Source organism: Sinohyriopsis cumingii, chromosome 3 (genome assembly GCF_028554795.1).
Source record: "Sinohyriopsis cumingii isolate HCF-2022 chromosome 3, ASM2855479v2, whole genome shotgun sequence".
NCBI classification, from domain to species: domain Eukaryota; kingdom Metazoa; phylum Mollusca; class Bivalvia; order Unionida; family Unionidae; genus Sinohyriopsis; species Sinohyriopsis cumingii.
Genome location: NC_142963.1, coordinates 148,694,251 through 148,709,932, shown reverse-complemented (window position 1 = coordinate 148,709,932; position 15,682 = coordinate 148,694,251). Strand labels below are relative to the sequence as shown.

Below are 15,682 nucleotides of genomic sequence, written 5' to 3'. Positions count from 1 at the left end.
AAAAGACAATAAAGTTGTTCATTCTACATAGACGACGAAGCCTGTGAACAAATACAATAGAAATCCCAAACAGTTTTCCATTAGTGTAAAGCCTGTGTAACCATTTGATTGACGGAGACTATTGGCATATATTGTTACCAGTATAACATAAAGAGAAGACATTCTGAGATGGGATATGATTTCAGACCAACGTACAGAGATAAGTGATACGGTTCTTTTGTCAGAACTGAGTTTACGTTTACTGTCAACGGAAAAATTACTCCATTGTAACTCGTTTATTACGATTGGATTCCGTTTCTGAATTAGAAATTGTAACATGTTTTTGTTTGAATCGAACTGATTCTGTAATCTGTTTGAAGCATCTTGATTGCCGATACAGTTGAAATCGTTTGGAAACGACGGGACAAATCTAGAACATTTATCGCTTATTTTAGTTATAAATTCATTTTCAAATTTTTAAACTTAACGTTTCAAAGAAAGTTTTGTTATAGTAATTTTTTTTGTCCATCTAATATGACTGGTTGTCCACAAGGAAAGAACAGCCAATAAGTGGGTTTTCCAAATCCAGTAATAGAAAGCACGTGATTTCTGTAGGTGGACTGGTGCAATAGGACCAGTATTACAATCCCATGCATATTATGATAAGTTGACCCCAGGTAGCAGCCAATCACATCTTGTCCAAGTGCTGTTTAAGCCCCAATGCCGCCATTACGTGCAAAGGTCGTACATGTTAAATCATCTGAATAGTACTGTATCTAGAAAGATCTTGGTCCTAAACATCGTTGGGTTCTATTAAAGCCAGGCAAATATCGACGTTTCATCACATTATGAGCCATGTAATTTCTCCCTCGAATTGAGAAACCCTGACACTTATTTTTTACATTTGTACAAATTAATTTGATGTTGATCGGCGACATACGCGGGTGTCGATTTCAACACAGGATTTGATGACGTCACCGTTGTAAACATAAGAAGCTAACAATACACTATGTCGAATTGTCTTCAGCCCAAGTTCGCCTTCAGTGTATAATCCAGCGTCCCAGCTGATCACGAATTCACCCCCACCCCCTACCCCCACCCCGTTTTATTTTTATCTAATGTCCGCTTTTTTTATCTTAGGTCCGCTTTAAAAGAAATGCGGGTCAGCCTCTTTTCGTTCTCTCTCGAATCAGTTTGTGCGTCACGTGCGAATGTTGTAGTTATTAGATTATTCACCCAAGGAATTTGTTGAATGTATCACACCACTACCTTTGGACCAATCCGGAGAAAGATTGAATTACGAGCGACTTCGTTGACTAAATTAAGGGGTGATACCATTTAATTTTAAACTGCATATTTATACCTAACGTCTTGATTATTTCAAAGAACGGTTTATGTCAGACAGCTTTTATCACATTTCATTTCTTTCCTTTGAAACGTTAGTTAGACTGAAAGAGTGGTGAGATTTATGATAAAGGGCGACATTAGGGCTTTAAACACAGTGAATGTGGCAATACCTCCAGAATGCTTATCGTAGAATATTTAAGTATAAGGCAAACATTTTAACAACATATTAAATAAATATGGAAAAATTATGCAACTGTAGTAATAAAAAAATAAAAATGGATTTGGCTCATAAATATCGGGCCATTTAAAATACGTAGAAAACTGAATGTTATGGCCTGCTAAGGGAAGCAAAAAAATTATTTATTAGATAAGCAAAAACATTTTAGGAACATGATTATTTTATTGATCTATTGTAAATGTTTTAACAGTAAAAATGGAGATCACAAAGTATCGCCCTCTTTGCCGACTGGTCAGCAACTGATCAATGCATTTTCTACTCAAGGTTCGAACCCTTCCACTGGTGTGAAGTGAATGTGCTTTCACAGCACTTTATGAAGACATATACATCAAGTGCAGGGTGTGTGTGTGTGTGTGTGTGTGTGTGTGTGTGTGTGTTTCGTAGTTTGTCGAGTAAGATGACCATGCCAATATACAAGACCTTTGAAATCAGTATATGGAAAGCAGATTTGGCTTCTTCATCGCATTTTCATTACCCTTTTATGTCAGATTTAAGCTTCTGCAATGCCATCAGTGTGGAAATGGTGTCCGAACACATCACTTTTGTTTATAGAGGTTTCAATGTTTTTCACAGTTCTCAGTATGTCTGTAATTTATACAGTAACAACTAGGTTTTTATGTTTTTATACCGCAACTAGATGGTACTATGGGACATTGAAATGGCAACTTCAACTTTGTGTACATCTTTCTAACTATTTGTATACAGGGATGTATGTTTACGATAGAAGGCTCTGATTTTATTGAATTTGTTTATTTAAAAATTGAATACGAAATGATCAAGCATTATTTTAGAGGTTTTAATAGCCACGGTAGCGATTTAAGAATATTTTAAACATTCGCTTTTGCTGTTTCTAAATGCGTACGACTTCCTATACCAAAAGGTAGAATAAAGTTTGGTTTCTGAACCTTATAAGGTTTGATATTTGGGCATAAACACTACATCATGCGAAGGGTTGGATGAATTACAAGGTAGCTTACTGAAGAGTCAACTGAGAATAAGGGACACTTCAGTTTTCCGGACAAAGAAACTTGCTGAAGGGGAAGTTCTAAACGCTAATCCGTACCAATCGCGCTATAGTTTTCATGAATAGCTGCAGCAAGACCTTCCTATCTCTTACCCAACAGTTTTGCATCGACACATTTTATATCCGGTGCTTTATGACCTTTGCTCATGAGGTATTAAGATGTGGAAGAAAAGTTATTTCATGGTTGAAAATAAGGCTTAAACGCTTTCTCTCCTCCACAACAGGAATAAAAGAACCGTCAAGATAGAGCTTTAGGTCACAAGGAATACGATGTAAATCAGCAAAAATGCATACAACTAGCTTCCGAAGTAGAAACTTGGAACCTGTTTTCTTTTTCTGCCCGTTTCTTCTCGTATGTAGTTGACGTTCAATGGTATGCATACTTTATGATCGCTAACAGACCAAAAAGTCGTCAACATAGAATAAGTGGTCAGTTCCTCGATTAAGACATTTCGCTATGCTGTACATTTTGATGTTTAATAGGGTGACCGACAAAATACTGCTCCGAGGTACACCCATTTCTAGCTTTAACCTGAATTCACCTTAGCGGCCCACCTTAATTCTATTTCTATCTTTTCAATAAATCGGATATAAAGTTAGGTAGGCGGGCCCATAGACCTAGGATCAATAAGTCATTCGGTATGCTGTACTTCCATATGTTGTCAAAAGCTTGCTCAGAGTCGAAAAAAGATGGCAACATGGTCTTTCTGCATGAAATCATCTCTACTAAATGATTTATGTCTGACAAGATGGTCTATTAATCTCCTCTGGCATCTGAATCCGCACTGAATGTCAGATAGTAGATTGTTGGATTAGAGATACCAGTGTCCATTATTTATGATCTGCTTCACGGTTTTGCAAATACAGCTTGCTAATGCTATGTACAATTGTTGGAACGATAGGTTGGGTCCTTTCCAGGTTTGGACACTGGTATCATGGTTGCCTCTCAGAGAGAGAGAGAGAGAGAGAGAGAGATGGAGGGGGGTAAAACTGATATACTAACCAGCCAAAACGATAAGAGAGAAAGAGAGAAAGAGGGGGATGTACAAACATTTTGATATTTAAAAATGATCTGTTTTTGGAACAAAATTGTTAGTTTATAACAAAAAATAACACCCCACCCCACCTCCACCTCTCAAACCCCAAACACACCTGAAACAAAAGATTAGAGTTAGATCTATGCCGCCTCATGAACGAAATTACAGTTCTGCCTTCTTTGTTTCTACAGGTTATTGGTTATATGATTGGTATCGTGTAACTCTGTAGAAAAATCCAATAAAACGTTTACGCATTCCATTATCACAGTTCGGGTTCCTAACGTTACTTGATGTAAGTTCAAGTTCAAGGTTTTCATCCATATTAAAATCTTTATGCTATCCTATTCCACAGATTTCCACTGATATTTCCTTTATGGCATGTATTTGCGTGCGTACGTGCGTGCACAGGAATAAAGAAAATAAATTACTGGTCTGATCCCTATATAAATAAACTATTGCAAATACTACTGGATATACATGTAGTCATACATGTAGGGTTTTATAGTGTATTCCATTATAGCTGTGCGCCAACAATTGCATAGAAAATAATGACTCAAACTTCACTCGATGGCAAACTCCTTAATGTTAAATATTCCCTCTGATCAAACGAATTGCGCATAAGATCCCAACATATGTATTGCATACATGCATATTTTTCTTCTGTGAGTTATTTGGCATAATTTATCTTATCACAAAAGACAGTTCATATCCATATGATTTACAAGTAAAGACGCACGGTAAATTTACCATCATTAAGAATGTCAGCAAAGCCGTTGTTGTGTTGTCCCACACCAGTTATCTATTTACCTTGTGAAATTAGTTTGACTGTATCACATTACATGGCCTGACCGCTTGACTCTTTTCTGGCCCGCGCATTAAGGTAAAATAAAAACAGCTGAAGTGGACACAATTGTTGATCAGCATTCCAGTACTCACACGTGACGATTTTAGTTTTCAGTTATTTACATGCGTAAAAGAAACTGCAGAGAGTTCTATCAACTTTTAATGTTATTATTTTGATGTTTACAAAACGTATTTATTCATTTTATATATCGAAATACCCCACACACCCTCCTTCAACGTGCTCTGTCTCTCTTTCTTTTTTTCTTATCTACTCCAGATTATTTTTTTCTTATTCATAAGAAATTGATGTTACATAATAATAATGATAATAATAATAATAATAAATTCTGAGAATAAATACACATGGAAAATGAACCAGTTTTACTTTTAATCAGAATATTAAAACTTCAAAAGTAGCACACACACACACACACACACACACACACACACACACATATATATATATATATATATATATATATATATATATATATATATATATATATATATATATATATATATATAATTTGTTCATTCTGTTTTTAAAATTTCGTTTGAATATATATATATATATATATATATATATATATATACACACACACATACATATTCAAATCAAATTTAAAAAATAGAATGAACAAATAAGTGAAATTCTACGAACACATCCTTGCTACCATGTTCACAATATAGTCAAGCCCAAATGATATATAAACTTTACAGATGTTAATCTCAAACTAGTTCTCAAGCTCCAACAAAGATCTGTTCGGACTATTCATGATGGAATGATAACATAGGCTATATGGTCATTTTATGTGGTCTCCTGACCACAAGTGCCAAAGGGCTTTGATCCTGGCGATCTCGGCTGACATGGCTTTGATTTATACGAATGCCGGTAGCTGATTAACTTTTATTACCAGTGTAGACACCACTAATCGTTGATCGACAAATAATTACATAGGCTCTAACTTCGTAATGACTTTTACTGTACCGTTGAGTCTTTAATCATGTTTGCTTAGCATGGGATTTCTGTATGAAGAGTTACAAACTGGAATTACACATTTAATGATAATGGTGTGCCAGGATAAACGTTCTCTGTACCTCACTCTCTTCTTCACTCTTTCTTAACAACATGTAGTTTTTACTTTAAAAGGATATTTTACTTATTCATGCTACCCTGCAATTATAATTGTATGAACTTGTATTTCATTATGTTTGCTTCTGTTTTCTTTGACTAACTTTTGAAAGAAAACACTAAATATAATGCACGAACTATGAGTCGATACTGTAATAATTTTTTTTTTTTTAACTCCATGGGGATGGTACAAGTTTGTATTTGGAATCAAAACTTTCGTGTTTGATGTCATTTTTGTTTTGGACTAACATGTTAATAAACAAGGCTGAAGTGAGGTAGGAAAAAACATGAACATCAAATCTTGATACCAAGGATCTAAGTCATGCAGACGCAAAAATGCACGTCAAAATCTTGATACGAAGAATCTAAGTCATGTAGACGCCAACTTTATTTCCTAAAGGGTATTATTCTGTGCGTATGAGAGAGAGAGAGAGAGAGAGAGAGAGAGAGAGAGAGATGTGCAAGCCCATCTCGTATGTTTCACATTAGGAGGACAGAGTATGCGGACATAGGTTAGTTTAAATGTGACCTGACCTGTTGGAATACGTATGACATCTGATGGTCAAGAATGCACTTTGAAATTAATATAGATGTCAACTGATTACATAAACAAGGTCAAACACCATTAAGTGGTCAGATCAAAAAGCTATGATTGTCACTGATAAGTTTATGGTCTGTTTTAAGTAATAATTAAACCCACCATCATTGACATCTCAGTCACAACACGTAGCATCAGAATTATTAGATGTTATTCTATTAATTTGGAAATCTTACTCGAAATGTACAAGTGCTGGGTCCTAATATGTTGAAGTAAGACGCAAAGTTTAGCAATGGCGTAATAACAGCCCAGGTTACCTCGAAACTGTTGGTGTTGGGTGGGGGAATTACCACCAAACAACCTTTTTATTGGTAGGGTTCCCCACAGGTAAGGGTGGGTGAGTGTGGCGGCAGAGTTTCTTGCAAACATGCTTGAGTTTAGCAAATTATTGTGACACACGGAACATATATTATAATTAATGGGATCACTGAACATGTCACTGACTCTAAAATGGCGGGAAGCTATCCCAGGGCTACTTATGTATCTACTGACATACTTATATACGTACGTATTCACATGCTAACACAGACTGCTTGACAGATTCACTGCGAGATATAATATAATATAATATAATATAATATAATATAATATAATATAATATAATTGAAAAGAATAGAATATAATTAATTAGAACAGGCAGGCAGGCAGACTGACTGACTGACTAACTGACTGATTGATTGATTGGTTGATTGATTGATTGATCAATAGATGGATGGATGGATGGGTGAGTGGGTGGTTGGACGGACAGACAGAAATACAGAGAGAGAGAGAGAGAGAGAGAGAGAGAGAGAGAGAGAGAGACTTAGTAACAAAATGATAATCACTATAGCACAACTGTTAATTTTAAAATTATTTCCGCAGATGAATGGGGCTAGAAGAACAATGTTGTCAGAATAAGATACCTATCCGAGTCACAATTATTCAGATTTTATTTACGTAAATAATTATCAGACATGCATACAATATAATAAAATATGATAATTCCTTAAACATACATTACATTCATACATGTTGACATTTAAACTGTTTGTGTAATATATTTTGATAGTATATATAAATCACTTTAAAACAATCAGCTACGGGGGGTCTTTATAAGCTTCCGAAATTGAATCAAGACCTCCATTAATAAATGCAGGCTGTACATAATTATCGATAAAAATAAATATAGCTTGCCTGTAATGCCATATTAAACGGAAGTCACCTATTTATTTCGTCTGACTGCTAATAAGACGAATGAACTATGTTATTTCTAGACAGGTTCGTTGCTGGAGCAGGGAGGCAAAAGACCTAAAGTTCACACACGCCACTCGTCTTGTACGGCTCAACGAGTAAATAGTTTATGCTGGGTGGTGACAAGAAGTGAAAAACTTATGAACCATATATATCTTAAACATGCAGAAGGACATACAACAGTAGCCAGTTTGGGTTGATCCGACTAGGGTGGAATTCAAACCCGTACTTTTCTGTGCAGTAGTCCAACCAATGATTCACAGCAAAAAACTTAGAAAAACGGAATGATATTGACAGTATGTAAAGTGGACAAACAATACATTTTAACCTTCCACCACCTTCAAAAGCATTAACAACTTAAGTACTTTTTACATTTATGTCATCGAGGTTCATAATCTTTTGTCACAAGGTCCATATTCTACTTTCATGAGGTCCATAATCTACTGTCATGAGGTCCATATTCTTGTCATGAGGTCCATATTCTACTTTCATGAGGTTTATGTTCTACTGTCATGAGATATATATTCTACTGCCACGACATCCATATTCGTGTCTTGAGGTCCACATTCTATTTTCACGAGGTCCATGTTCTACTGTCATGAGGTTCATATTCTATTGTCATGAGCTCCATATTCTACTGTCATGACATCCATATTCGTGTCATGAGGTCCATATTGCCCTGTCTTAAGGTTCATATTCTTCACATATCGTAGTATATATTGTACATAAATAAGTACGAAAAATAGAAAATATCAATCTTTACCATAGTGTTTCACAGAATTCAGAATTAAAATTGAATGTTGTTACATTCACGAACAACTTAAAACAGAAATTTTACATTTTCCAAAACACGTGTTGGATAAAAAGAAAAGAATTTAGCAAGCAGGTTGAGATAATCAGACTTTCTGTTGTTAATTTTCACACTTACGTTGAAGAGAAAAAAGTCTATATAATTGAAACAAAATCTTCCCTATTACAAGGTGTGAAGAAATTGTTGAGAAATGAGTTTTGGTTTTCTAAGTTTGAAACTGAGTGGCAAACATGAGTTTTCCAGGATACTGAATTAGTGCCAACTACAACACTTTCATTTCAGACACTACGACTTTATATTCTTTCCAGGAGATTAGATATCAGTTATGAAAGGTATTTGTACTAACCTTGAGTGAATATTTCTCCAGACATCCTATTTAAATCACATATTCATAATGTCGTCTGTTTTTCTAAGTCTAATGGTTTTATTTACTATTAGTTCATCATAAATAATGCATCAGTACATTCGCAACTTCAAGGTCAGTCCTTCCGATCATACCTCGAATGCATGTCGATCGGTGTGATTCTGACCACATCAAACAGTATTTTCAAAACGAGGATTGACCGAGAATTTGCAAATGAACACTTTTTTTTTCTTCTTTTCATTCTCATCTGCTCGGCTAATCCTGCGGCATATCCAATAGAAGAAAGAGCAGAGATAATCCGAATAGATTGTGTTTTCTTTCTTGCGAAGATATTTCGGGCGAACAAGATGGGTGATTTTTCTGTAAATTACTGCGCCGAGATACATCCGAAGCATAGTTTTGTCTCGCAGAAATAGTTGAGATTGTTCTCATTTGTATCGCGAGTAATCGGAAGCAAACAACCATTAGTGTATTGTGCCAGATGCATCATGGCTTTAGAAACTCAGAAGGCAGCTTCTTAGATAAAAGGAAAACCGTAGAATGCTCTTACCATTATAAAAAATGCCATACTCCACCAATGATGTACTACTCTCTCTCAAGGAAATGAACACTAGTAGCCTAATAATGCAAATATAGTTTCCAAGAGAGAGGAAACTGTCGGAGGCTTGGATTTTAACACGTTGAAAATATATTTATTGCGATGGGGTGAATTTTGTCAAGCGCATGTGTGTTATTCAAACCCGTATTTCCTTATATAAGAATATATCGTTTTTCAACTTCTCTTCCTTCTCTCTTTCCCTGCCTTCCTATCTCCCTCTACATTATGATGTTCAGATCTTAAAACGCGCCACTGTGATGCGTCTAGTGTACTGACGTATTCAATAATGTGCCATCAAGAAATGCCTAAAACGAACTCGAAACAGCCAAAAGTAGACTTCAAGAATTAGCTTTTTAATAATTAGCTATCTAAATGAATCATGGGAACTATCGGTGACTGAACTAACATGGCCTGTTGCTATGTGTCACCCATACAGCATGGTATACCTGTACTACTCTAAGATAAATGATATTGAAGTAAGATTTAAAAAAAAAAAAAACTAAAAAAAACTCGTGATTAAATAAAGTAGTATACTTTGAAGTAGCAGTTTTAACTCGCAACATAATCGTGTTGCAAAACGATGGGTAAATCGGCTGTTGATTACTGTTGATTGTACACTGAAATTACGTTACAATCGCAAACTGGGTGATACCGAACTGGAATGCAAGCTTGCCAGGCCATATATAAAAAAAAATCACGTGTTAATGTGGAAATAAACAACTTTTACAAGTAAACTCACAATAATTAAAATATGTTGGTTAAAGATGTGAAGTCTATAAAAAAATACCAATATGATATTACAGCTGGACATGGCCATACTCGCGACCGATTAATAAGCAAGTGTAACGTACCGTATTAAATATTGCCCTCTGAATGGGCGACTGAAAAAAATGTACCGCACCTACTAAATAATCCATTCACAGTCGCCCAGTGAGAGGGTAATATTTCATTCAGTGCGTTGCACTTGAATATTACATGGGCACTATCAATGTCTATGCCGATCGGTAACGTTGGAAAACTAGCTGGCGTTCCTCAAAGGTTTGTGGGATAGTGAGTAAAGTTTGATGTAGGTCTTAAAAAATAAATCTCTGAGATAAACATCTGCGCTAATGTTATTACACTTGGTATAACAGGAGATATCAGTGTCGTTTCTCAAATAAATCACACAAGAAATTACAGAAGTGTCCTCCCTTATTATCTCTCTCTCTCTCTCTCTCTCTCTCTCTCTCTCTCTCTCTCTCTCTATATATATATATATATATATATATATATATATATATATATATATATTGCAAATGCAATTTATGGTAAATTGTAAACAAGGATACGAGCCCCTCTGATTATTTCTAATAAATCGAGTCAAATATCCCTCTTATCCAAACTGAGTATCCATTATTATTCTACTATCCTGGATATTGTAAGAAGAGTCCCGTGGTTATCTTGTTACGTATTACACAAAATAGCTATTACAGCAATACCGGGACTGCCCTTTTGTTGTTATTATAGGGTTTAACGCCAAATTCAGCACAATATAGGCTATACATGGCGGCCAGTATTAATGGTGGAGGAAGAACCCGGGAAAAGCCCGGAAAGAACCACCGACCCACGAGAAGCTACCAGCAAGCTTTCTCACATACCCACATCTGCCGAACCCGAGACTCGAACAAACGCAGAGGTGAGATGGCGCAAAAACTGAACCAAGGGTGTCGACAGTCATATGCCAACGGAGTTGTTCGCTGCTACCCGGTCTAAATTGTCAAGCCAGTATCGTACGCATTAACTAATAAAATGTCTGTCTTCCGACTGGTTAGTCAGTGACGCGATTAGCACAATAGTTTCACATCGACCCTTTGCATTATGGGTACAAAATATTTCATTAATGTACTGTGTTTAAAGATGATGATTGATACTTATATATAATCAGGACATCCCGGCCTTTTTCATCGAATGCTCGAAAGAAAGATGGATGAAAATTGTGGCCATTTTTAACTGCAATCAAGCCCGTGATTATGTCACAAAAAATTGATGTCACAACGAATTCATGACGTATCATTATTCATATCCACGTCAGCAATAGTTTGAAGTAACTAAACAATGATTTCTCTCGGTATTTTACTGATGTTTGAGGGAGAACGTTGACCTATTTTCGACATATTCTTTTATAAAGATATAGACTTCACACATTTGGATTGATGTTAGTCTGAGAAAGAAAAAGAAACACCACAATTTACTAATTTGCAAAATATTACTACGATTACATTGGAGTCCCATTCAGAGAGTCGAAATTATTCTACTGGCTTTGGAAAGAGATTGGGATGTTACGACTGAGTTATCTACCGTATTTGGAGCACTAGAAACCTGACGCAGTAACCGAATATGCGGTTTATTCCACTAAAGATCTGCATCTAGGCATGCGTATCCTAAGCGAGTAAATATAAATTTAAAGAATGGTATTTATTTATATCGGTTTTAGTTTAATCAGGATAAGAATATAACAGAACGTAGTTTGCCTCAGAGCTTTTCTTTCTAAGATACAAATGGTTTAAACATTCCCAAGATTAGAAAACACTTTCTGAAAAAGTCCTGAACCTTAAATCAAACTATTAATATACGAGGTGATACTATCTCTATGATGCATACGGTATAGTATATAGAACTTATAAAACGTGAATTAACTGTAGGAGACTAAAATATATTTTGAAAGAAATGCACACATCCTTGAAAATGAACATATCGCGGTACTTATTGTGCTCAAACTATTTTCAATAATCTGTAAAAACGGTTTGATCCAGCCTGGGACAATTTGTCGAATGCCAGGTATTTTCCATTATAGAGAATATACATTCCCAGAGAATATATGTACCATGTTCAAAACATGTACCTATTATACAACGCCCAAAGGCTTTTGATTTGTATACTCCAATATGGACGTTATTCTTGCATAGGTAACGGCTATTATTCCTTTGTACAATCCAATACACTGAATAAATTTCAGATCAAAATAAATAACGTAACTGATATAGATGTATACTTAAATTTAGATATACCTGACAGAATATGGATAGAAGACATACACTTTTGTAAACGGAACAATCAAAATCTAATCTGTGTTCCAATTTGTAAACTTCATTCCAAAGCATCATATATATATATATATATATGCTACACAGATAAAAATAGAATATCCAGCGAAATTTCTATAACCAAAGCGTTTTCAGCTTCCATCATAGTCAGGGTAGTTCTCCACTTCGTGTTTTTTCAAACTTTCTAAATCGTATTCCTGCAGGGGTTGGTCGTGACGTACAACGTCCCCTCGTGGGATGTGGTATGTTTCCCTCCTTGCCTTGGACCAAGTGGACTTCATCAATTTGGCACCGGACTGAAGGTCAGTTTGCGGTGCCTTTCGAGCATGGGCGATTTGAACTGATTGATTATCTAAATGATATTTGTGTTCTGGAACTCGCTCTGATTCTGTGATTATCTTTCCTTGCTTTGGGGCTTTAAGAGCCGATTGGATCTGAACACTATCTGGTCCAATTTTGGCGCTTTTTTCAGTAGCTAGGGGCTGGTGTGATTTGCAATACACATTCAGATCGTAAGGGTCAGTTTGACTATGGGTAAAATTTCTCAAAGTTAATATCGTCGCACAAACATGACACTTAAAACATCCTTTGTGAAATACAACATCTCTGACAGGCCCCAACTTATCCATCTGGTACACTTTCTTCATGCAGTTGTAACATTTATGCTGTGGGTATTTGACATCAATTTGCAGAGGTTTGTTTGTGATTGGTGATGTTAATGGCGACTTCGGATGTTCCCCATTCACGTACATTTGATAATCAGGGGAACGGGGACCAGATGCGTCCGACCAACTTCCGTCGGACGGTGGTGAATACGTCGGGATTCTGCTACTGCCAGGAGAATTTGGTGTTGACGTCGATGATGCCATGCTGCTTGTATCAGACGGTGGCGGAGAATTTGGCGGGGAAGTCTTCTGCTGGCGAATTCTAGTATTAAAATTCTTTCGCCCATCAGTAAGGTCTTCCTCGACGATCGTTATTTCCTCCACTGGTGCCCGCTGACGCATCGATGGACTTCTTTTTGGAACGTGCGCTTTCGGTGCAGTGTCGTTATTTTGTGTCGAAAGTGGCAGGGAACTGGAAACTGTGACGACCTTTTTTGTCGATAGTGGAAGAGAATTAGGGATGCTTATATTGTTCATTTGCCGACCCCAATTTGGGTCTGTCATCATGGGTTCTCTACCTACCAGTGGAGAACTGTTCATAACAACGGTTGCGTTCGCATGTATACCCTGACTCTGAACTGGAGAAAATGAGGGGCTGGAAACCGGATATTGGTTGGGTATAGCTCCCGGAAAAGTGACATTAAGGGGTGACGTAGCCATGGGATGATTAACTGGAATTGATATACTTCCCCCAAGATCCGTTATGGGTGCATGAGCAAATGACGATGGAAAGGTGGGTTGTACCGACGCAACATAGTAGGGATCATTTTGCGAAACAGTTCCTGTCGGACTCTGAGGCACTGCCATGTAGGATGACCCTGGATTAATACCTATCGTATTCAGTTGAGAGGCCAGCTTGTGAATTTCTTGTTGATGATGGTGTATCTGCTGCTGAATGTGATGCTGCTGCTGAATCTGTGATATGACCGGCAAGCTAGGTGGCCACATGGATGAATCTATCATTGGAGACTGAATGCTCCCTGACCCGTACATGTTATAGTTATGATTCATTGTTCTTTCTGTGTGAAAAACCAAATGTATGGTATGCGAAATTTGAAGTTTATCGAAACCTAGCTTGATTTAAGTCTACAATCATTCTCTTATTCAAAGAGGGTATCTTGGTATACGTCTTTAATCCGTGGAATCCTGTCATTGCCAGCAACCAAAACTATATACTGTATAGGGTGCAATTCCAGTGCAGTGTATCCCTTCAAACACAAGGGTATTTATGTAGTTAGCAAAATAATTTCATATGATCGTGTTATATCTCGTTCTTTCGGCACAGAATCAAACAACCGAATCCGAGTATTCGAGAACAAATTTCTTTTGAATGATTGAACGAATCTTCCTTGGTATAATTATCCACAGTGGCAATCAATGGTGAATCGATATAGAAGATCATATTCTGCAGACGATAGCTCAGGTGGACTCATTTAAATCGAATGTTGATCGGCCGTTTTGGCCGTGTATCTTTTCTCTGCTGGTCTGTTATATTACCAGTCACTGGTCTGTCAAGGTTAGTTCTGATGACATGTGAAACGTAATATCCAAATTTGATCAAACCGAATGAAACGTCGAACAATCTTTAAGTCTCATTGACTTTAAAACTTAAAAATACTTCACGAATTGTCCATTTTACACAGTGTTCACGGTAATTCTTAGATGTACGCTAGATAAAACGCACCAGATGTCCGTCCGGATTCAGATTTACGAGAAGTCCGGGCTTCTTGAGCTGACAACAGATATAAAACTGAATACCTATAGAATAACAAGGCCAGCGATTTTTCCGCCACACGCTCCACTGCACACATATAATCTCGCGCTAGGACTCCTTTAACGTGCTTAAGCAGAAACTAAATGAGCTAGCTATTCATTAAAGGTATATTATATAGGGTGTGTATATTATACACGTAGTATGTTGCATAGGTAAGTTTCATTGATGTATAGATTGGTAGCGAGCCTACCGATCCGTGCAGTTATGTTTTGTGTTTCTTTATTTTGGAACTTGCATAAAAAGAAATCGCTGTGACCAAGGTATATCGAGGCGACAATATCTCGACTTAGAATGCACGTAAATCCATGAAAGTGGCATTTAATTGTAATTATGCTTCTCGTCTCGAGGAGAATGTTCAACTAACCGCACGTGGGAACACTTAAAAAGGGTACATGCACACAAACTAATTAATGCCTCCACGTTCAGCCTAATTAATCTTAATACTAATCACCATGGCTATATGCAGGATTTAGATTAAAGTCAGTTATGGACTACTATGGTGTACGGACTACTATTTTGTATGGACTACTATAGTGTACGGACTATCGTGCATGGTTTCAGATAATTTATCAAGCGTATTAATAATACAAATTTCGGTTATTCAGAAATCGTTCCAGCGAGTTCGTGTATATGTGCAGACTTGTTAAGTTAACGATAATTCATAGTTAGGACTACTCGAGAAAGACCATTACATGTTTTTGCGGCGCATCTAAAATCTATTTATGGAAGGTTCTCTTTTTCAAGAAGAGAATGGTTAATTTTAGCTTTATACCTCTAAATTTCCCCGTTGTTTCTCCTCTATTTTTAAGTATTTCGTTGAAACGGCGAAAGTTTGGTTCGACTGAATCCCTCGAACCCCTTTTAAATCCGACACTCTATATATTTAAGTGGAATACGCGTTTTGAAGAAAGTTTCGATAGTTTTGCATTTTACATTTCGTTTAAAAGAAAGACGCATGA

General features: G+C 36.6%; 1 protein-coding gene across 1 annotated transcript; it reads right to left on the bottom strand.

Moving 5' to 3' along the window:
- Window positions 1-7,109: 7,109 nt before the first annotated feature.
- On the bottom strand, window positions 7,110-14,782 carry LOC149804119 (uncharacterized). Its single transcript, XM_089954084.1, has one exon. The coding sequence runs from the start codon at window positions 13,958-13,960 to the stop codon at window positions 12,416-12,418; it is 1,545 nt and encodes a 514-aa protein (XP_089810210.1). The 5' UTR covers window positions 13,961-14,782; the 3' UTR covers window positions 7,110-12,415.
- Window positions 14,783-15,682: the final 900 nt, after the last annotated feature.